Here is a 23,045-nt window from a genome sequence, read left to right on the forward strand (position 1 = left end):
ATGCCCACAGCAGGCAGCAGATGGAGGAGGCATTGAGTAATAAGTCGGTCCCTTTAAACAGTCGCAGTCCCGGGCAGGCACTGTTTGGAGCTCAGCTACTCCAGCTGCCATGGCGAGGCCAGGAAGCAGCCTCCCCGACCATCTGGGCACTCCGGGGAGACTCAGACCCTGGCATGGGCGGGAGGATACACATGGACCCCGGCTAGCATGGCCCTGGGTGGCGGAGGAGGGTTTGAAGGGCCCTCCTAGAGGGAAGACTCCCAGCCCGGGTAGGTGGAGCAGTGTATCAGGGAGGCTTCCGGGGGGAGGCAGTCTCCAAGAGGTGGTGGTAGGAGTCAAGCAGGAGAGGAAGTAAGGGACTGGGGGCATTGAAAGTGCTGGCCGGGCAGAAGGTTCAGACCCTGGGAAGCTCCTCAAGGGTGGAGGCGCCTTGGCAGGAGACCAGCACTCCTTCACAAAGAGGCATCTACGGCTCAGAACCCCCATCATCTCTGCTTCTGGAGGACAGACCAGACCTCAGTGTGGAAGTGCTGGGTGAAGAATAAGAGAACCGATGTCAGGGCCCTGAGACCCCTGGCTGTGCCTGGTGGGGAGGACTGGGTGGGGTAGCGGCCGTGGGGCAGGCTGGAAAAGCACGTGGCTGGTGGGGCAGATGGACCGGTGTCTGCTGCATGGGGTTGGGGGAAGGCAGCTGAGCCCATGCCCTGAGTCCTGGGCTTCTGAGGTGGAGGAGCAGGGGGTGTAATGGAGCAGGCTGGGGTGGAGCTGGCCCTGGGTGGGGAGGTCTGGCTGCGTTCCACGCAGAACTTCGGGGTGCTCAGTGGCCCCAGGTGGACGCTGGGAGGCAGGAACTTGGGTCAGTGCATCCGAAGACAATGGACTTCCTGCATTTGCCCTGGGCTCAGAAGAATAGGGAAGAGCTGGAGGGGGAAGGGAAGGGGTGGTGAGAGAGGGGGTTCTGAGAGCCTCCTCCATGGTGGGAATGGCTTCAGCAAGGGCTAGGAGGGTGGGCAAGCGCGGGCCACCTGCGGGAGGCAGCTGGCCAGTCTGGGCGGAGGAGTGGGGAGGGAAGGAGGGTGGAAGTAGGGGCTCCCACACCACATGAGCCCCAGGTGTCCAGCTGAGAATTCCTTCCAGAGGGTCTAGCAGTGTGGGCCCCCACCAGGGTTCCCACCCAAGGATGTGGATTCTTGTAGGGGGTGCTTGGGTGGGACAGGGCCCAGGGCAGTGGGATCCGGGGGGCAGCCAGCAGGGCAGGTTGGGGAGCGGCAGTGGTGGGAGGGGGGCGTGAGAAGAGGGAGCCAAGATTCCCTGTCCCCCTAGAGGGGCCCAGCACCCCCAAAGCAGCCTCCGAACCACATCTTCTAATCGACCCCGCTGCCTAGCTGCAGCCCCCGCGGGGCGCTGCGTCTCTCAGCCTCTCTCTGTTTGCCCGCAGCAACTACACCGCCTTGCTGGGAGTGTGGATCTACGGCTTCTTCGTGCTGATGCTGCTGGTCCTGGATCTTTTGTATTACTCGGCAATGAACTACGACGTCTGCAAGGTTTACCTGGCGCGGTGGGGCATCCACGGACGGTGGATGAAACAGGACCCCCGGCGCTGGGGGAACCCTGCCCGGGCCCCCCGGCCAGGGCAGCCAGCCCCGCAGCCCCAGCCTCCCCCGGGCCCCCTGCCGCAAGCCCCCCAGGCCGTGCACACGCTGCAGCGAGACAGCCACACCCCGCCGCTGATGACTTTCCAGAGCTCGTCCGCCTGGTGAGTCGCCGCCATCGCTTGTCTTTGATGAGCTTGGAAAATGCCGAATCATTATTGCTGCTGGGTCTGGCTCGTCGATTACTGGACTATTTGCTTATTTGCCAAGAAAAGTTTGAAGTGGCTCCTGGTAATAACATGTGCCTGTATGAAAAGGTTGAAATGGAGCTTAGGAACAAAGCTTGCAAGTTTGTTTTACTCAGATTCTGGTGTGAGAGCTGTTGGCGTTGAGCATGAAATGGAGTTGTGAGTTTCCTGGCTGCCAAGGCAGAAAGGGGAAATTGGATGATGGCTTTCCTGGCTCCCAAGGCAAAAAGGGAAATTGGATGGCTTTCCAAGTTTTCACAGTCTGGTCAGAGGACGCAAATTGATCTGCCAGGGGCTGAGGGAGAAGCCTTTTTTCCAGCATCAAGTTTAAAAATAAGCATATTACTGGGTTCCATCGTGCATGTATGTTGAGTCACAGAAAGGCATCTGAGGGTGATGCAATCAGGCTGCTCAGTGACGGCTCAGGGGAAGGGAAGAAAGTCGGCAAGGGGGATCTTGGTTGGCCTGATAGGGTGGCTACCCCAGCAGACCCCCCATTATCCTGCCTCAGATCTATCTGTCTCCAGTCTGGTGGGGGATGGGGGATAACTAACCTGGGGGTCCCTGGGCAGTGCGGGGCTGGAGGCAAAGGGGAGGGGGGTCTGTGTGTTTTGGAGCAGGACCCCACTGTGCGGCCAGCCAGCACCAAGCACAGGCACCAGCCCCTGGAGGAGCCAAGCTGAGCAGAGATGCTCAAGTTCAGAGTCAGGTGTGAGGTTCAGGTACTCTGCAGGGGTGGAGCTGCAGCCATGGACACACAGGGCATGGGGCACATCATCCCAGGACATAACAGTACTGAGTCAGCCTGCAAGATCCCGGTGCAGAAACCTACAACACGGTGAGCTGTGCCAAGTCCATGAGCTTGACAGGCAGCCCGGCCCCAGCTCTGCCAGTTATCAGCTTCGTAACTTGGGGCAAGCCCCTTCACCCTCCTTACCTGCACATCTTTGTGAAGGAGCAGAGTGTAAGGACCTACACTGCCCATCCCCACCTCCCGCCGCCCCAGGGGTGTCCTGAGGATCAAACAAAATGCCTGGCGCATAGTAGGTGCTCAGTGAACTGTTGATGCTTCTTTGTTGGAGACGCAGCCCAGCTAGTTCATGATCGTTTAAGTAGCTAACAGATTGTGACCTTTTCAATAATGGATGACTTAAATAATTAATAAGATACACTTAAATCAGCTTGTGCTTATTGATCGAGTAATTGCCCCATCTGTCACACAGGAGACAAAGAGGCAGGCTTGCTCAGCTCAGCTGGACAAGTGGAGACTGGGTGGGTCCTCTGGGGAGGGCACCCGAGCCGGGCTCCCGGTAATGTGGAGGTGATGGGTGGAGAAGGGGCTGCTCTTCACTTTGAGGAGCGGGGAGGGGACGCACAAGCCCACCCAAAGCTACAGACCATGAAACAGCTGTTGGCTCAGCCCCAAAGGTGGGGTTTCCTGAAATGTGGGTCTCTCACTGCAGACACACCTGGGGTGTTTGTCAAAATAAATTCCTGGGTCTCAGCCAGAGCCTCCTGATCAGAAATCTCTGGAGGTGATGCCTGTAGGCATGACAGTTTGAGAACCACTGGAAAATGTCATTCCCAGGAGCCAAATGTTCTGAGAGCTGAGAATCTACTGTGTAGACGAAGGTAGTTCTGCCGCATCCCTCCATCCCTCCCTGTGTACTTGACAAGACCACGATGTGAGCCCATCTTTCTGGGGAGATGCCATTCTGCCTGCAGGCAACCCACTCCAGTATTCTTACCTGGAGAGTCCCAGGGACAGAGGACCCTGGCAGGCTACAGTCCACAGGGTTGCAGAGTTGGGCACAACTGCAGCGACTTAGCACGCACGCATGCTCCTCAGAACCCGGATGGCTTCCCTGCACCATAGAGTTGCTGCATCTGGTCTTAACAGTTCTGTCTCTACCTTGCTGTTAACCCTTGCCTGTCTCCAAGGTCTCCCCCTTTCAACGTGGTACAATCACGTGCCTCCTGTGTACCAGGCACTGTGCTGTGCTACCCAGATAAGACTGTCTGTGGAGGGGAAAGGGCGTGCAAGCTTTGGGGGGTGGTCCGTGACGTTCAAGTTCATGGCAACTGTACGAAAGGCTGAGGTCATGGCCCACAGGGTCTGCTGTCTGCAGGGGGAGACGTTTCTTTGGAACTCAGGGCCACTGCGTGCCCTCCTGGGTCGCAGTGGCAGACTCAGAATGGGGTTTCCATCACTACATGAGCCTTCCTTCAAGAGTGAGCATCAGGAACATGCAAGGACCTAATGGGGGGTAGGGGGTCCCCGGAGTGGTGCCTGCCTCCCGTTCTGCCCTCCACACCCTGTGTGACCTTGGACCGGGGGATCCTGTTTGGGCTTCTGGTTTGCCAGCTGAGGGGAGAAGGGATGGACTTTGAGAGCGGAACAGATCTTCGTGTTGCTGGGCCTCCTTGGTTCAAGGAGTGAATGCTCTTGGCTCCGGCAACGTCTACTGAGGGCTTGCTGTGTTCTGGGCACTGTCTCCATCCTTTCGTCCTCACCAGGATCCCGTGGGCACGGGCACCAGTCCCAAGGTCCCCAGTCAGCAGGGTCAGCACATGATGGGGGTCAGGCTGGTGAGCAGTCTGGCTCCAGCCCCTGCCCTCCTGCCGCTGCATGGCAGCTCCCCACCCTCTGGGCTGCCAGGAATCCCTGCCCCCTCCTGGTGTGGACCTGTCTTCCTTTACATTGTTCGGTTCAGCTAAAGTTCTCCAAACAGCCCCTGCCCCTCCCTGCCTTTGTGTGGGAGCTGGGGATGCAGATGCAAGCAGGGCAAATGAAGTTGAAGTTGAGAGCAACCATCCCGGGATGGAGGTTGCCACCCCTACAGGAGGGCACAGGCAGGCTGTGGGGCTGAGCGGGCCGAGGTCAAACAAGCCTCTCCGTGGACAGCAGTGGAGGGGGGCAGGCAGGGGGAGGGCTGTGGCGTGCTCACGGTGCTGTCAAACCAGGGGTCGGGGGTGGCTGGAGGGTGGGGGCCAGGGTGCTGTCATCAGTGTTTCTCCTGGAACAAGAGCTCGAGTCTGGGCCGCTTTACTCCGAATCGTCACCTGCGTCTTCCAAACACCCACATTCCAGCCATTGTGAGTGCTTCCCCGGGGCATCGCAGAGATGCTTCTCCTGGAGCACGGAGCCTGTCAGCTGCTCCCTAAGCCTGTCTCGTCCTCTTTCTTTCGACTTTCACCTCCAGAACTCTCGGTGGCCTCTCTCTCCCCTCTTCCCCCATCCAAGTCCTGTACTACGCGGATGATCCCAGCTGCTCCAGCTTCTGGAGGCACCTCCATTCCTGGCCCACAGCCCAGCTTCTCCCCACACAGGGAGGAGGACCAGGGGTTTTCCTCTTGGAACGGGGGCTTGGTTCCCAGGGTCTCCATCACGAGGTGCATCCCTCTTCTGGGGGCCTCATATGCCCGTTCTGGCCCTTATTTGGGGACAGAGGACTTGAGTCAAGACCAGCTCTAGACAACTCCAAGGGAGACTGAGGCAGGAGGCTTGTCATAGGCACCCCGGAGGAGAGGCCCCAGGGGGCTGCCGCTGCCCGGTCCAGCGGCTGGGAGGAGGGCTGGGCCTGGACACCCAGCAGTGGACTGAGTTGACCCTCAGCACTCCAGCCGAGTCCTGTGTGGGGCAGGGCTCAGCGAACGCTCAGAAACCCACAGAGGAGGCCATAGGTGCTGCCCCCTACCCTCCTCCAGACAGTCAGCAGGGATCGACTCCATGTCAGCTGGTCAGGGCACAGAGACACAGACGGAGACAAGGTCAGCGACAGGGGAGAGAAGGAAGTAGAGCGCTGACCGCACCCCAGACGCCCGTCACCGGCTCCATCGGTGGGGCTGGCGCCTGTCAATTATAAAGCCACCACCCTTCGTAAGCGGGTTATGTTAGCGTCGTCGTCTCTGCTGGTGCTGTTGGAAGCAGCTCATCTCTTGGGGCAGGAGTCAGATGGCTCAAAGTCAAGGCCCACCTGCGCCACATGTGGGCTCTGCGACCTCAGGCAGGCCACGCCGCCAGCCAGTGCCTCCGTGTCCCCGTGTAAATACCAGGCAGGGGTCGTAATCACCCTGAGAAGTAAACCCAGGTGTTGGCGATTCTTGAGGTCATTTCACATTTGGGTAAATAAACACGGTATAGGTCCTGCCCTGCCAGGATTGACGGGGAGGCAGAAGCAGTCTTCACCCCGAACAGGCCAGCCACACGCCACTTGTCCTGTAAGGGTGTTGAGACCCATTTTCAGATACGGAAGCTGAGGGGTGGGGGGCAATAAGGAGTTTGTTGACGTGCCCAGGTCAGCCAGGAAAGGGGAGACTGAGCAGGGCCCCAGCCCAGGGCCAGTGGCCTCTCTGCTGGGGGCTCGCAGAGCTTCTAGAGGGGTGGCCTCTTCCACGGGAGGGGGCAGGAGCCTCTTCATCAGAAAGTCCTCCAGTAGCGCATGGGCTGAAGTGGCCCCAGGCTGCCCCTTGAAAAGCAGCTTCAGAGGCCGAGCCTGCATCTCCGAGCATCACGTGCCTGAGTCCCAGCAGACACACAGTGCCTCCATCTCCTTCACTGGAAATGCCATATCCTCACCACCGGTTTCACCTCTCAGGAAGGCCTTGGGGCGACCAAGGCCACCTCTCATCACCGTTGTCTAGAGCAGGGACCCTTCAGCCCCTGAGTTGTGGAGCTTTTGGTCTGGATCGGGATCGGGGATAATCCGAGGGAATCAAGGGCAGCCGCCTTTGGCTCATTTCAGGAATAAGCCAGTGTCCGTTGTTTACACGGTAACAACCCCAGACTGCAGCGTTTCCTGCTGAGATACCCTGCAGGCTCAGTCTCCCCTGGCTCATTTCCTTCCGAAAAGTGGTGGCACGATGCCCCCGATATTTGCTCATCACGTCCCCCTGGAGAAGTAAACGGCAAACCACTCCAGTGTCCTTGCCCGGAGAATCCCATGGACAGAGGGGCCTGGCGGGCTGCAGTCCACGGGGTCGCAGAGTTGGGTACAGCTGGCGGCTCACACTTCTCCCTTGTGCCCCTGACACGCTGGTTTTCTTCTGCGTGTAGGGACGTTTCACCTTGACGCCCCTCACACACCGGCCAGCTCACCGGCTGCAGGAGGGCAGTTCTTGGCTCTGAGTCTCCTTCCCACCACCCTCCCCCTGCATCTCCCCCTACCCGGTTATCTTTTTGCCCCAGCTCAGGGTCGAGCTCCCGGTGGGCCTCGTCTCTGTCACTGTGCCACGGTTCCCCGGGGTTGGAACCTGCGCCCACTGCAGGCATGTCTGGTGTTCAGGGCGTGCAGTAGGTGCTCAGCAAGTGCTTTTTGGTTGACACGCAGCTGCAGAGCTGGAGCTACCCACCCCTGCCGTGTCATCATGGCCCTCAGGCTGTGTGCCTGTTTGCCAGTGCCAGCCCCCCAGGAGTGTGGGAGGCCTAAAGGAGAAAGAGGAGGGGGTCTGGGGTGCTGCGGGAACCACCCAGGCTTCTTGCTGCAGCTGTGGGGAGAGGGGTCCCCAAGACACGGTGTTATCCCCCCTGCTGCTGTATCGCCGTATTCACATGAGTTGTCACTGAGGATCGCGGTCAGACGCTCCTGGCTTTGAATCCCAGCTTGACTCCTCTGGACCTGTCTGAGCCTCGTTTTCCTTATCTGTAAAATGGGGACAATCACGGCCTAACTTCACAGTGAGGTCTTGGGACCTGTTGACGTTCTGGTTGCCTTCTAGGATTCCCACCCCACCCCATGGTCCCTGCCTGGTCCCCTCTGGTTCATCCCACCTCCCCATCGCCCCCAGCTAAGGGGCTTCAGCTCATATTCTGGCCCCCAAGACCCTTTCCAGCCTACCTCAGTTTCTCTGAAGCCTCAGGCTTTGCCCTCTTCCCTCTAAGACACAAGTGAGCAAGCAAGTCGAGCAGGGGAAACCTTGGTGACATTTGCTGTTTAGACCCACCCCTATCATTGTTTCCCTGCTAACTCCCCCTCCTTGAGAACTGAGCTGTGCAGCTTTTTCATCCCCTTTCACAGATGAGCAAACACAGGCCCAGAGAGGCTAAGTGACCTGCCCGCAGCCACACTAGGAAGTCTACGGACCTCAGCCAGGGTCTCTCTAGTCCAAAGTCTCCCAGAAGAAAGTCCAGTCCTGAGCCAACCGCCGCAGCCCCTGTCGATCTCAGAGCCTCTTCCGTCTCCGCCCTCCCTCACCTAGAACCCACCCAGCTCATTGCAGAACTCATCCGTGCCTCCCCCATGGGGTCTCTGGAGTTCACCCAACTCGAGCCTCCCCCACACTGGGCAGAGCGCAGCCATCACTTTCTTCCCGGCTCTGCGACCAGAGTCTCTGGTGTGTGGTTTTGTCAGGGACACCAGCCAATGGCGAGAAATTCCAGAAAATTAGGAGACAAAGGGAGAGGACGAGATATCCTCTTTCCTTGGCACCACATCAGACACCGAGAAGGCCTCCGTGACTGGGATTCAGAAGGCAGTGGATTCAGAGTCGGCCTGGGGTTTCAGTGCTGGGGGCTTCCAGCTGGGTCAGGGCACCGCGGCCCTGTCCCCTCTGATCCCGTCCGTCCTGGCTGGGCCCTGCCTTCCCCGCACCCGGGCTGGTTGACGCGGGAACCACCTCTGCCAGCTCTCCCAGTTTCCATCTTGTTTGCATGGCTTTGGTGGAAGCCCAGGAGAGTGTTTGTTCATCAGCGTGACTCGACGACTGGTGGGGGGATACCTGAGGGATGGGGGTGGTGGTGACGGAAAGCCCAGCCCAGAGGCCTCACTTGCTGTGTGTCCTCGAATGCATTGCTGGCCCTCTCTGAGTCTCCGTACCTGCTCTGGACAATGGTGAAGAGGTGAAGGCGGGCACACGGAAGGGCCCAGCCCAGGGCTCAGCGCACAGTAGGACTGCAGGGAGCACGGACGCTATTCCCAGGGAGCACCCCCTCCCCCCTCAGCAGCTGGCCTGTCCCTCCTTACCCAGGGGAGGGCAGAGAGCCCGACTTCTCCGTGGAGAAAATCAACGCTGGGGCGGGGGCCGAGAGGGAACCCTTGGGTTCGGCGCTGGGGAGTGAATGTGCAATGGAGAGCCCAGGGGCAGACGGCGCTGCTCCAGCACTCAGGTCAGGCGCCCCGTGTCGGGCCGCAGCCCCGGAGAACAGAAGACTGAGTGAAGGCTTTGTCTGCCTGGCTCCGTGCCTCACTCCTAGCTCTCAAATACTCATTTGATGCATTCTCATCTTAAGGACAAGAAAACCGAGGCACAGAGAGGTCAGGTAATTGGCCCAAGGTCACCTCGCTGGCCACCCGCAGCCTCAGCGGTTGAACCCAGGCCATCTGCTCCAGCCCAGGCTGTCAGCGCCGGGTCTCCAGCCTGGTCCCTTTGTCCAGGTAGCTGGATGGGAGGAGCAGGCTGGAGTCAGGAGACAGCTTGAGGGCCTCCGCATCCCCCTGAAGACTCGGGCAGGAACGGGCTTCTTGCGGCAGAGTCCAGCCAGGGCAGGGCCAAGGGCAGGGGAGGGGACTGGGAGAAAGAGGGGTTGTGTGGCATCCAATTCTGGTCCAGAGAGGGCCAGGGATGGGAGCCGACCTCCTGCACGTCTGTCCTGGGCCAGGCACCTGAACACACAGTGAAACTGACCTAAGGGTGGACAGTGGCAATGAGTGATCAGATCTGATTGGAGGGAGCCCAGAGGAGACACCTGCCCATCCTGGGCATCAGGGAGAGCTTCCTGGAGGAGGTGATGGCTAAAATGGTCTTGAAGGACTATGCAAAAATTTAAAAATACAACAGGGAGGGTATTCTAGTAGGAAAAACAGAATGTCCACAGGCTGCAGTGAGGGGTGAGGCCCACAGAGCCTGCAAAGGAAGCAGCTGTCCAGGCACACAGTGCATCTCAGAGTTCTTCTCTCTGTTAGAATAATCAGAGCATCAGGTTCTTTTTGTGGTGAAACCCCCTTCACTGACAATATTCCACAAGAGGCCAGAAATGCCCCTCCAGCTTTCTGGGGCTCAGAGCTTTCTCCTTCTGCTCTTTCCCTGCAGAGAGAGCCACAAACCCTGACAGAGACCCCCAACCCAGCCCTTGAAAGAAATAGCTGGATGCTTGAAGACACCCGAGCCCCTGGGGTCCAGAAGCAAGGAGCAGGCCTCGTTCAAGGACACCTGGGGCTCTGCTGGGGGATTTTCCCACTCGTACCAATGAGTAAACTGTGATATGGAGCAAAAGGGAAGTGGGTGGATGAAGTGGTTTGGAGGGAAAGCCACAGACAACCCAGAGCTCCAATCCCACGGCTGCCCTCCAGAATCCTGTGACCTGGGCGGTTCCCGCAACGTCTCGCCCCCTCCCCGCCCGCCCCCCGCCCCAAGGCTCAGGGTTCTTGGGAGAGGGTGACGACAGGCCTGGGGAGGCGGGGCTGCAGGGAGCCAGAGCCCAGGGCCCTTCTTTCTGGTCTTGGTTATCACTTCCCTGTTTAAGCCGTTTCCTCTGCCTCAGCCCTCCACCAAGTAGCCAGGAGAGTTTCCTTTCTTTTTGTGCCAAATTTCCCATCGTAAAATCGCCCCTGCTCAATGGAGAGCAGGCGAGGAGTAGGCCAAACGGGCTCCCCACCTAACGCGGCCCCTTCTCCCCTCTGGCCCTCACTGGTCACCAGCGCCTTGTTCCACTTTTATGGTTGCTGCCTTTGCACATGAGACTGTGTGTCCTGGGTTTTTAGTTCAGCTTTATGTCACGGAGAGCTGCCTGCATTATTGAGAAGTTTTCATAAGCTCTGCTTTAATAGCTCTGTTCATCGTGCCTTGAGAGGCGATGGTCCATCGCTCTGTGACCTGCTTCCATGTCTTGGGCCACCTGGGGGCTTCTAACCTCCCACCCAGTGATGCTTCTCTTCTCTCAGAGCATCCCTTGGCTTGTGCCCCAGCTCCCTTGGCCTCCAGGATGAGAGGGTTTCCAGAACCCCCTCCTCGTCCCTGCCCAGACGCAGTGATGGAGTGCTAACCCCTCCAAAGCCAGCCGCCTGCTAGTGCTTTATAGGCAGGAAGCAGCGTGATGAGGGGCAGACCTGGAGGCTTAACAGATCTGGGTTCGAATCTTGCTGCCCCGTTTCCTGATGGCTGGAAGACCTCCAGCAGGTGACTTAGCCAAAGTGCCCTCACCTGGAAAGCAGGTGCTGAAATCAGCCCACTAGGGTGCTGTCTGGCTAAACGAGACATGGGAAGAGCCTGACATATAGAAATAGCTGAGCACATGTTTTCCAGCTCTCCCCGCATCTCATTGGGGTGTGGCAGGCTTTCTAGGATGTTGAAGATGGCAGTCAGCTGTCCCCAGGGCCCATAGCCCTCTTGGCCGAATACCAGAGAGCAGTCAACATGAGAAAGGGTTTCGGTGAATGAGTAGGAGTTTTCTGGAAGTAGAGAACAGGCAGAGAGAGCAGCTTGGCAGTGTGTCAGATGAGGGAGAATGCTGAAGAAAAGCGGGGAACCCCAGGTCCTGGGTACCACCTCTCGTGGCTCCCAGGCCCTCATTGGCTGTGCCTGAGTCCACTCCGCTGCTCCATCCTTGTCTCCCCAACCTTGCACACCGGAGGGCCCTTCTTGGGCCCTCTTCTCCCCACCTTCACCACCCCGGGAACCCCACCCGGCCCATGTTTTGGGTCTTGTCGAGCTGCACCGGACCCCTGCCTGGCTCCGTCTCCACCCCCATCTCCTGTCTCCCCTGACTCCAGCCTCTCGGCTGTTCAGTAGACACGGCGGACAAGCGCATCCAGGGACCCCTGCCCCCTCCCGCTGTCTGCTTGGGACAGAATCTCGGAGCCAGCCGGAGCGCGCCCTCCTTTCCCACTTCACATGCCCTGTCGTCAACCATATGCCCTCACGAGCCCAGAACCCTCCCTCCACGCCCTTCTCCCCAGACCAGCTGTCCCAGCCCATCTTCTCCCCTCCTAAACCTCTCTGCTTCTCTCCTCTGCCTCCCACCCACCCTGAACGGCCAGCAGCAGCAGGGAGATCCTCTTCAAACATGACTCAACAGCCACCGACACCTCTCTCACAAGGGGCTGAATCCAGCAGCCTCTCACTGGCCACGTAGCTTGACCTGAGACCCCCTCCCCAGTTCCTCTGCCCTCCTCTCTCCCAGTAGCCCCGGCCACACTGGCCTCCCTGGTTCCTGAGCTGGACAGGCCCACCCCCACCCCAGGGCCTTTGCACCTGCTGCTCCCTTTGCCTGAAATGCTCTCCTCCCAGACACCTGCGGGGCTCGCTCCCTTCCTTCCACCAGACACCTGCTCGGATGTCACCTGCTCCAACAGGCCTTCCTGGGCCAAGGTTTATAAATAGCAACAGCCCCCCCACCTCCACCCACCACCTCCTTCTCCTCCTCCTTTCTCTCTTTTGGTTTCTATGTGGAGCTCACCACCTCTGTTGAGTTTGATTTCTTGTCTGCTGTCTCGAATCCTGAGGGAGATGGGATTGGTCTGTCCTGTGCCCGGCCGTGCTGCCAGCACCCGGAAGTAGGTGCTCTATAACGAAGTGACTGCATTTTTATCTGCCTAGAGCTGGGCATACAGTAGGCACCTGGTAAATGTCAGACCAAGGAGTGAATGGCCTCGTTGTTGACAACAGAAGCTCCTGTCTATTGAGGAACCAATGAGCTAAGCAACTTCAGCGGACCATGCCAGTTCACGTCCCTAGCTTGGCCACCCTGGGCTTCGTGCACAGAGGAGGGCACTGAGGCTCAGAGAGAGTTAGCAGTTTCCCCAGAGTTGACAGCGCCTGAGCCGGCATTCATACCCAGGTCTAGCTGACTCCAAAGTCCGCTGCTTGTGCATGAGCAGTGGGCTTCCCTGGACTGGGAAGCGGGATCTCACCGGTACCTCTCCCACTGTGGGAGTGACCCCCCAAGATGGCGCTCACAAAGTGCCCAGCCCCATGCTGAACCTGATGATGGGTTCCCTGTGCAAATCAGGCCTTACCCACCCCTGGGGCAGGACCTCAAGGGTTTCCCCAAAGGGTATGAGGTCTGGGGCTCCAGGCACCGGCCCACCAAGCCCTCTCTGGCCTGGATGCAGTATCGATTGAAAACCATATGGATTCTGCACCAGCTCCGCCAAGGCCGCCACGCGCACGTGGTTGGGTTACATGGTTGATTTGGCTTGGTTTGGTGTTGGAGTCTTTCTCCTTGCCCTTGCACTGTTTGTGAGAGTCTCTTTCAGCCCTCAGAATCTTTCTGGAGACCCAAAGAGGGGCTGGAGCAGCCAGGAGCCCCCACACCTCCACCTGGCTGCTCGACACCTGCCTCATTCCTCTAGGCACCCTGCCCTATCTGAGGAGGTCCTGGCTACACAACAGCAAAGCAGTGCAGGCTGGTTTACAGAAAATGTTGCCTCAAGAATCTCACGGCCTCAGCCAGCAAACTTGCAGAGAGCCCAGCTGCATGGTCTTGGAGTCAGACCTGGGTTCAGACTGTGCCTCCACTTGCTAGTGGGGGAACTCAGGCAATTATCTCACTTCTCTGAGCCTCAGTTCTCCCATCTGTAAGATGGGCCCAGTAGACTGACCCTGCTGGGTGACTGTGAGGATTAGAACAGGACTTTGCCTGTGACAGGAGCCTCCATAAATGCTCATTGTAATTATTGGTGTGTTATTAGTGCAAGAACAAAAGTGAGAAGAAAAGCCACAGAAACCGCCCCCCCCACCACACACACACACACACAGGTGTTTTGCATTTTTTGCTTTCTTATGCGCCTGCTTTTACACGCCTCCAGGAGTGATGTCCAGGAGGTCCCCTTATCCAGTTTCACTTTACCCAGTTTCAGTGGCCTGTAGTCAACCTTGGTTTGAAAATATTAACTTGGAAAATTCCAGAAATGAACAATTCACAAGTTTCAAATTGCACACCATTCTGAGTAGCGTGATCAAATCGCACACCATCCCGCCCTGGATGTGAAACATCTCTTCGTGCGGGGTGCTCTGCTCATCCGTCTCTTAGTCCTCTCGGTCGTCGCAGGGCTTGCGTTCAAGTGACCCTCACGTGCTTAATAATAGGCTCTCGGGGCAAGAACAGTGATGCTCGTGGGCTGGCTGTGCCAAAGGGAAGCTGTAAGTGGTTCCTTTTAGTGAAAGGACGGAAGTTCTCAATAAGGAAAGAAAAAACAGCTAAGATCTTGCTAAGATCTGTGATAAGGATGAATCTTCTACCCGGAAAATTGTGAAAAAGGAAAAGAAATCTGTCCTAGTTTTGCTGTTGCATCTCAGACTGCAAAAGTAACAGCCGCAGGGCCTCCTGAGTGCTTACTGTAGACGGAAAGGGCATTCACTCTGTACGACGCGATACTTTGAGAGAGAGACCACACTCACATACCTTTTATTACAGTGTATTGTTATAATTGTTCTATTTTAATATTAGTTGTTGTTAACCTTAAATTGTGCCTAGTTTATAAATTAAACTTTATCATAAGCACATATGGATACAAGAAAACATGGTCTATGTACGGTTTGGTTCTCTCTGTGGTTTTAAGTACCCACGGGGTCTTGGGATGTACTCCCCTCCATGGTTATGGGGGGACGACTATACTCACAGTTCTGCATTCTAATTTTATTCACCTAACATTAAATTAGCCGTTACCCTGCGATTTTGACTTAATTTTTCTAAATATCATTGTAGCAGCTCCCCAGTACTCGAGATTCCATATTCTGGCGTTAAATCAGCCATCTCCCCACAGCAAGGGATTTACACAAGTTAACAATTTTTTTTTTACTATGATGAAGACATTGCAAGGGGGAGGAACATACTCTGGCAAGTTAGGAACAGCAGCGAACACTTTTATGTGTTTGTGGTTTTCCCTTTTTTGGAGTATGTCCTCTGCATAGATTCCAGGCCAGTGGATTGTTGAGTGCAGGGGTGTGACAGCTTTATGGTTCTTTGTATTAGTGTCAGCCTCATTCCCAAATGGACCGTCACCCACCCGCAGCTTCTGAGGATGCAGCCCCCTCTCCAGCCTGGGGTTTGCTTTTTTAAAAATTGTTTTATTAATGGGGTCAAACACCTTGCCTTTCACCTGTTAATTAATTGTATTTCCTCTCCTGTGGGGTCTGTGTGTGCTAAGTCACTTCAGTCGTGTCCAACTCTTTGAGACCCTGTGGACTGTAGCCTGCCAGCCTCTGCTATCCATAGGATTTTCCAGGCAAGAATACTGGAGTGGGTTGCCATGCCCTTCTCCAGGGGAACTTCCCAACCCAGGCATTGAACCCATGTCTCTTACATCTCCTGCACTGCAGGCGGGTTCTTTACCACTAGCGTCACCTGGGAAGCCTCCTATCCTGGGGGGTGCCCACATATTTTACCATGACCCCAAAATAGGAAATCATTGAAGCCATTTCCATCAACAACATTTGTTTCCTAAACTTCAGCTCCTGGGGGTTCCTCTTGTCTGTGTACCTCTCTCCCTTGTACTATTTACTTACTACATTTTTTATTGATCTTAAATCAAGCCATTTAAAAAAAAAAAAAAAAAAAGAAAGCCCAGACTTGCCCTAAGCACTCATATCTTTGGTATAAGAGTTACTTTTTCCCCAGGAAACTCTCCTATGCGTTGGAAGGAAATATAAATTGGTGCAGCCACTCTGGAGTACAGTGTATAGGTTCCTTAAAAAAGTGAAAGTAGAGCTATCACACAACCCAGCAATCCTGCCCCTGGGCATGTAGCCAGGAAAGACTAAAACTCTAATCTAGAAAGATACACGTGCCCCAGTGTTCATAACAGCACCGTTTACAATAGTCAAGACATGGGAACAACCTGTGCTGCCGCCAAAGGATGGATGAAGAAAACGTGGTGCACCTGTACAGGGAAGGCGGCTGCTGCTGCTGCTAAGTCGCTTCCTTCGTGTCCGACTCTGTGCAACCCCATAGACGGCAGCCCACCAGGCTCCCCTGCCCCTGGGAATCTCCAGGCAAGAACACTGGAGTGGGTTGCCATTTCCTTCTCCAATGCATGAAAGTGAAAAGAGAGAGTGAAATCGCTCAGTTTTGTCCCACTCTTAGCGACCCCATGGACTGCAGCCTTTTAGGCTCCTCCATCCATGGGATTTTCCAGGCAAGAGTACTGGAGTGGGGTGCCATTGCCCTCTCCAACATGGAATGCTACCTACCCATAAAAGAGAATGAAATAGTGCCATTCGCAGCAACGTGGATGGACCGAGAGATGGGTCTTACCATACTAAGTGAAGTATCAGACAAAGACAAAGGTCACATGCTATCCCTTCCCTGGGAGCTCCGTTGGTAAAGAATCTGCCTGCAGTGCAGGAGATCCCAGTTTGATTCCTGGGTCGGGAAGATCCGCTGGAGAAGGGATAGGCTACCCACTCCAGTATTCTTGGGCTTCCCTTGTGGCTCAGCTGGTAAAGAATCCGCCTGCAATGTGGGAGACCTGGGCTCAGTCCCTGAGTTGGGAAGATCCCCTGGAGAAGGGAAAGGCTCCCCACTTCAGTATTCTGACCTGGAGAATTCCGTGGACTGTACAGTCCTTGGGGTCGAGAAGAGTCAGACATGACTGAGTGACTTTCACTTTCATCACTTATATATGGAATCTAAAATGTGATACAATGAACTGACTTACAAAACAGAAGCAGACTCACAGACATAGAAAACAAACTTACAGTTACCAAAAGGTAAAGGTATGGGGAGGGGTAAATTAGAAGTTGAGATTAGCAGATACGCACTAGTATATATAAAATAAACAATAAGATCCTACTGCAGAGCGCAGGGAACTATATTCAATATCCGGTAATAAACCATAATGGAAAAGAATATGAAAAACATTATATATGTTTATATACATATAATTGAAACACTTTGCTGTACACCAGAAGCTAACACAACTTAACTAACAGTAAATCAATACAACATTACTAACAGTAAACCAAGTATACTTCAATTTTTTTTAAAGTTACATTTTTCCTAGTACATATAAAACAAACCCATAAACATATCCAAGAGTTGTGGGGGGGTTGGCCACCTCAACAGAAAGTGAAAGTGAAAGTCGCTCAGTTGTGTCTGACTCTTTGCAACTGTATAGTCCATGGAATTCTCCAGGCCAGAATACTGGAGTGGGGAGCCTTTCCCTTCGCCAGGGAATCTTCCCAACCCAGGGATCGAACCCAGGTCTCCCACATTGCAGGTGGATTCTTTACCAGCTGAGCCACCAGGGAAGCTCAGTAGAACTGGCAGTTAAATCTTGAGACATTTTTGGAACCTGTTGTAAATCACAGCCACTGTAAAACTTCAGCGATAGAAACTTCCAATTCAGTAGATCATATTTAACGCAAAGGTGACAGATAATCGAAACTCTTCACTTCCTGATTGTTTTGCTGAGTCTGCTCCTTCCTATGTTCTTGAGATCTGCTTATCTGTGTGGTGGAAACAGGCAGGATGGTGACCGCACTCAGCAACATCATGTTGGCAGTGTTTATGTTTACGCCATACGAATGGGCAGTAAAGCTACAAACCAGGGCTTCTTTTCCCCTGCAGGACTGGTCGTTAAATGTTTACCAGCTCACCGCTGTATGGAAGGGCTCAGATGCTGGCACCTCTGGGTCTGCCTGCCCCAGTGGTCTGTACCCCTTACTGTGGAGAAGCAGATGTTTTCTTAGGTGAAGGCAGGGTCCTGGCACTCCCGGGGACATCCCGGCAGCAGTGGCCAGGATGAGAAACAAGGTGGTTCTGGGAGGAGATTCATCCTCCCTTCCTAGATCCTGCTCCTTCCAGGTGCAGGGAATAAGGGAGTTGGGGGGCCAAGAGACAGAGAGACTGGTCGGGCCTCCGGCCACATATCTGGCTCTCAGCCGCCGAGGAGACCTCTCGGCATGCCTTTGCAAACCCTCCGGTTGCATCTGCCCTTCCTTCTCTGAACGAGCCTGCAGCAGGCACCCTGCACTCCCTGATTTATCCAACCAGCGCTGGTCCAAGGTTGGCACTAGGTCGTGGCTAGAGCTCAGTGCTGGGGGCAGAAAGATGAAACGGGTTTAGTCCTGCCTGCAGGGAACCCTGGCTGGTGTTGGGCTGGAAATCGATCCTGCCCCTGCACTTGCTTTGCCTAGAAGATCAAGGTATTCAGCCTCGGGGTGAATATACCTCGGGGAGGGTTTGGGGGAAAAAATCCCTGAAAATGCACTTCCAGATTGAACTAGAGCCACTCTTTCTGGGCCCAGGATGCAGCTCAGCGAGGTGTGTGAGTGAGGGCTTTGGGTCTGGCCAACAAGATCAATGGGCCCTGAGACCCTGGGTAAATCACTCACTCCTCCAAGCCTGTTTGCTTGTGTGAAAACGGCGGCACCAAGAGGACAGAGGGGCTGCCTGCTAGGAGCCTGACACAGAGCCAGTGCTTAGCCCCATGGTGCCCCCATGCCCAGGGCCCCGCTGCCAGGCGGGTGTGCGTGCTGTGTGCATGCGTAGCGTATAGTGTGTGTGGGTCTGTGTGCATGCAGAGTGCAGGGGTGTGGTTTGGGCGTGGTGTGCATGGGTGTGTATTGTGTGTGTGCATGTGTGTGTCGTGTGTGCATGCGTGTGTTATGTGTGCATGCGTGTGTTATGTGTGCATGTGTGTGTTATGTGTGCATGTGTGTGTTGTATATGTATTGTGTGTGTTATATATGTGTTGTGTGTGTTGTGTGTACATGTGTGTGTTGTGCATGTGTGTATGTGGTGTGTGTGCGTGTGTGAATTGTGTGTGGTGTGTGTGTGTGTGTGATGTGTGTATTGTGTGTGTACATGTGTGTGTTGTGTGTATGTGTGTGTTGTGTGTGTGTGCATGTGTGTGTGTGTAGTGTGTGTAGATGTGTGTGTAGTATGCACACCCATCTCTGTCCACTCTGCCCCCTCCTGCCGCTTCCGTCCTGACCCAAGAGCCATGGGCAAGGGGCATGGAGGAGGGGCAGGGCATCTGAGCAGCTAGGGGTGAGGGAAGACAGAGATGAGACAGGTCCGCGCCCAGCCTGCAGGAGCACAGCGGTGTGAATGGCGCCAGGGCCTGGGGCTAGGAGCCACGCAGGGTTGGCCTAGGATAAGGTGCAAACACTCCCAGGAGGCACCTTCATCTCCCAGGGATTTACAAAAGAGTGGACCAAACCCCGAGCCCCGGGCCAGGCTATGGACACGGAATGAATCAGACCCCTGTCTCAGACCCCGTGAGACCCTCACCCAAGCCTGGCCTCCCTGGCTTCCCTTCCCAGCTCCCCACGGGCTCCTACTTAGCCCTCAAAACCTTACTCGGTTGCTCTCCTCCACCCCCTGGAGGACTTCTGTCCCTGCTCCCTGCTCCCGTCACAGGCAGGACCACATGATCTGTTGTCCCCTCTGTGCCCATTGGACTGGGCAAGAGCAAGGACAGTCTGAGTCCTGCTGGGGATGGGCTGGGAGTCACGGTGGCTCGTCCCCCAGCACACCGCGGACTGCTGTTTAACCTTGGGCAGCCCCTTCCCTCCCTGAGCCTTACTGTCTTCTTCACCGTGTAAGTAGACGGAAGGGACAGAATGCTTCCGTGGTGCCTTTCATCTTAAAACCTCCCTGACCTTCTACCTGGCTGATGGAGATGCAGACAGGGACAAGAACAGATGTGGAAAGCGCTTTGAAAAATTCATAGCAGGAAGCCCAGGGAAAGAAGCTTTCCTTTTGTGGGCAGGAAGAGGGGGGAGCTGTGGACAGAGCTGTGGATGAAAAGGACCACTTCCAGAGCACTTTGTGACATTTAATGTAGAATGCAGAGTGCCTGGGAAAGCAACGGCATCAAATATTTACAAAAGCAGCATTAAAAATTCACCTTTAGGATGCAGGGGTTTAAAGACCCCAAGCTTCCTGCGAAATGCCACAAGGCAGGAGGGCGAAATGATGGCTGAGAGGATACGCGTAGGGTGTGAGCAGTGATGTCCCCGGAACCAGGCACTGCTCCCCAAGGACCCTCCTCTACTCCCCCTGCCAGAGCCGCCTCCAGCCCTGCGTCTGCAGAGGCACGCGGGCAGCCCTCCTCGGCCATAAGCCTTTCTGAGGCTCCCGTGACCTGCGGGATAAGAACAGGCCCTCGGCTCAGCCTCCATGGCCCTCTGTGATCCAGCTTCTGCTTCTCCGGGCAGCTGAGTCCCGTAGGATGAAATGAGTGAGCTGCTGAGGTTGGAGGAGATTGAGGTGGAATCGGGGGACGTTCCAGGCACTGGGAGTGGCCTGTGCAAAGGCACTAAGGCAGACAGATGCAGTGTATTCATGCATCAGAAGCAAAATCAGGGTGCAAGAGTGTGCAGAGAGAAGGGGACACAGGAGGGGAGGGGTGGGAGACCCTGCCTGAGGTGCAGGGTCATGGTGAGGAGGAGGCTTCCTGATCCAGGGGTGGTGGGAGCTCTCCAGGAGAGGGTCAGGGGCCTTTTCAGAAGCTCTCCCTGGCAGTGAGTGCAGCAGAGGCCAGCACTGGCTCACAGGCTGGGCTGTGGCCGGAGCAGAGGAGGTGGGGGCAGACAGCCCAGAGGAGCAGATTGGGGAGGGGGTGGTGGGGAAATGAGGGTCTCCAAAGACCATGCCTCAGACTCTGGCCTGAACCACTGGGCGATGCTGGTGGGGTTTCCTGAGATGGGGACCGAGGCCTGGCTTCGGGGATCAGCCATCTGGAGGCTGAGGTGCCTGTGACGATGGGGTGGGGTGATGCTGCAGACAAGTCAGGGAGGAGCTTGGGGCGGGGGGCGGGGGTGGGGAATGTGGGCTGAATCCCAGCTTGGATTTGGCCTAGGGCCCTGTCACGGAATCGTGCCGTGGATTGAGGCGGGAGGTCACCTGGGGCGAGGATGGAGCGTGGGGCAAGGGACCAGGGACGCCAGCAAGGAAGTGTGGAGGGAGCAGTCCCGAGGCAGAAGCGACCCAGGAGGCCTGGAGGGGCGTGATCCTGCAAGAGCAGGGTCGGGTGGAAGGGCTGTGGGGACCCAGCCTCAAAGGCCAGGACCTAAGGCCCCGCCCTCTGCCCACTGCTCCTAAGATGCCCCGTGCCTGATGCAGAGATACAGTCAGCGGGCTCCTCCAAACGCGCCATCACCACCCCCATCCGCCAGGCCTCTTATGATCCCAGGATGACAGCCGGCTTCTCCCTTTGGGGAAGGAAGTGAGGTTTCACGTTAGATACTTAAAAATGAAGCAGTGCCTTGTAAGACCCCAAATCATTCTAATTTGTCCACCATCAAGACCCGTGTTTGATAGTCTCTCATTTTTCCGGGAGACCTGGTGACCCAGAGCTGCCCATCTTCACCGTCTAGAGGACCAACAAGATGTCTTATTAAAGGCAAAATAAAAATGCCTTAGAGGGTCTCTAAACCTCCTTTTGAAATACTTTTTCTCCCCACTTAAGACAGCCATGCACTGAGCGCTCACTGTGTGTGAGGCGCTTTAACACTGCCTCCTGTGACCTTGGCAAAGTCTTCACTTAGCCAAAAAGTAAACGGAAGCTCTTGGAGGCAGGTGACTGCTGGCTGGTGGTGAGAGTCAACACGGACACTTGCCAAGAGTCTGCAGGGACCCCCAGGGCCTGGGCCCTGCCTTGCTCCTGACAGCTCTCGCTGAAAGCGGGGAAGGATGAAAGGAAGCCCTGACCCAGAGAAGCCTGACCGCTCTGGGGGTCGTGGAGCCTGGCTGTGCCTGCAGGACTGGAGGGAGGGATCCCGAGGCCAAGCTGGCAGCAGGGGAGGAGGCCAGAAGCAGGTTGTGGGGTCAGCAGAGGAGGAACCTCTTTCCAGACAGCTTTCCTTCACAGCAGAGCTGCTCTGCTCTCTAGGTAGTGAGCTCCCCGTTACTGGGTTGTGCAAGTTGAGACCAGAAATTCATTTCCGGAGGTTGTTCACTCTTTCCCAGTTAACATACGTGAAATGCCCATCTTAACAGTACAGTTTGGTGAACTTCAGTCTGAGATGGTGAGCAGTCTAACATGCGGAAGGCTTCCTCTCGACCCCTGAATACCACTCCTCGACATTCAGCCCCTAAGTCACTTTGCCCAACTGTAGGCTCTCCCTGGACTGGAACCGGATGGTGTGGACCCTAGGGTCAGCATCTCTCACACAACATTGTTTTCGATGAGATGAGCTCCTCCCTGACGTTGCACATATCAAGAGTCTGCTCCTCACTGCGGCTGCTGCTAAGTCGCTTCAGTCGTGTCCGACTGTACGACCCCAGAGACGGCAGCAGCCCACCAGGCTCCCCCGTCCCTGGGATTCTCCAGGCAAGAACACTGGAGTGGGTCGCCAGTTCCTTCTCCAATGCATGAAAGTGAAAGTGAAGTCACTCAGTCATGTCCGACTCCTAGCGACCTCATGGACTACAGCCCACCAGGCTCCTCCATCCATGGGATTTTCTAGGCAGAGTACTGGAGTGGGGTGCTCCGCTATCTGGGCATATCATATTGTTTATCCCTTCACCTGCTCTGGGCATTTGGGTTGTTTCCACCTTGGGGTGATTATCCATAAGGCCGCTCTGAACACCCACCACCACACGCTCTGGTGAACAGGTAGACACAGTTCTCTTGGGTGCTTAGGAGTGTCTGATGGCTGCTGTAAACAATGACCATAAACTTGGTGGCTTAGAACAGCACAAATGTGTCCTCCTATAGTTCTGACGGGCAGAGGTTCCCAAGGAGCCTTGTGAATTTCTGATGTCCAGGTGTTGGTAGAGCTTGTCCCTTGGAGGCTCCAAGCAGAACCTGTTCCTGGGGGCAGCCTTTGTCCACAGCGCGTAGACCCTTCCTCCGGTGGCATCACTGTGACCTCTGCTTCCATCCTCACATCGCCTCTGACCCTGACCCTCCTGCACCCTCCTTCTTCAAGGACCCTAGGGATGACCCTGGGCCCACTTGGGTAACCAGTCTCTCCCTCACACAGCCACATTCTCAGCTTCTGGGGATTAGGACAGGGACCTCTTTGGGGGCCTGAGTTGTGCCTACACACGGAGCACATGAAGCGTCATGGGACAAGGGGTATCGTTCAGCCTCAGCACATGTGGTCTCTTAGTTTCCCTAAGCAGCTAAACCTCTTTGCCCTCCCTGGGTCGTGGGTGAGAGTTCCTCCTCCCCCACCTCCTAACATCTTTGTCATCTTAGCCGTTTATTTCAGGGGCATGGAGGGCAGCCCCCTGTAGTTTTACATTGCCTTTTCTCCATGCTTGAGTTTCAAGTTCTATCATCATTCCACGAGCACACCTCCTCCATGCAGC

General features: G+C 55.7%; 1 protein-coding gene across 1 annotated transcript in view; it reads left to right on the forward strand.

Moving 5' to 3' along the window:
- The window catches only part of SHISAL1 (shisa like 1), a 51,585-nt gene that overhangs the window by 12,428 nt on the left and 16,112 nt on the right, over positions 1-23,045 (forward strand). The window contains exon 3 of the mRNA XM_040234570.1: positions 1,439-1,756. Coding sequence (XP_040090504.1) covers positions 1,439-1,756 — 318 coding nt within the window. The remainder of the gene's footprint in view (positions 1-1,438; positions 1,757-23,045) is intronic.

The sequence above is a fragment of the Oryx dammah genome, unplaced genomic scaffold, assembly GCF_014754425.2.
Source record: "Oryx dammah isolate SB20612 unplaced genomic scaffold, SCBI_Odam_1.1 HiC_scaffold_29, whole genome shotgun sequence".
NCBI classification, from domain to species: domain Eukaryota; kingdom Metazoa; phylum Chordata; class Mammalia; order Artiodactyla; family Bovidae; genus Oryx; species Oryx dammah.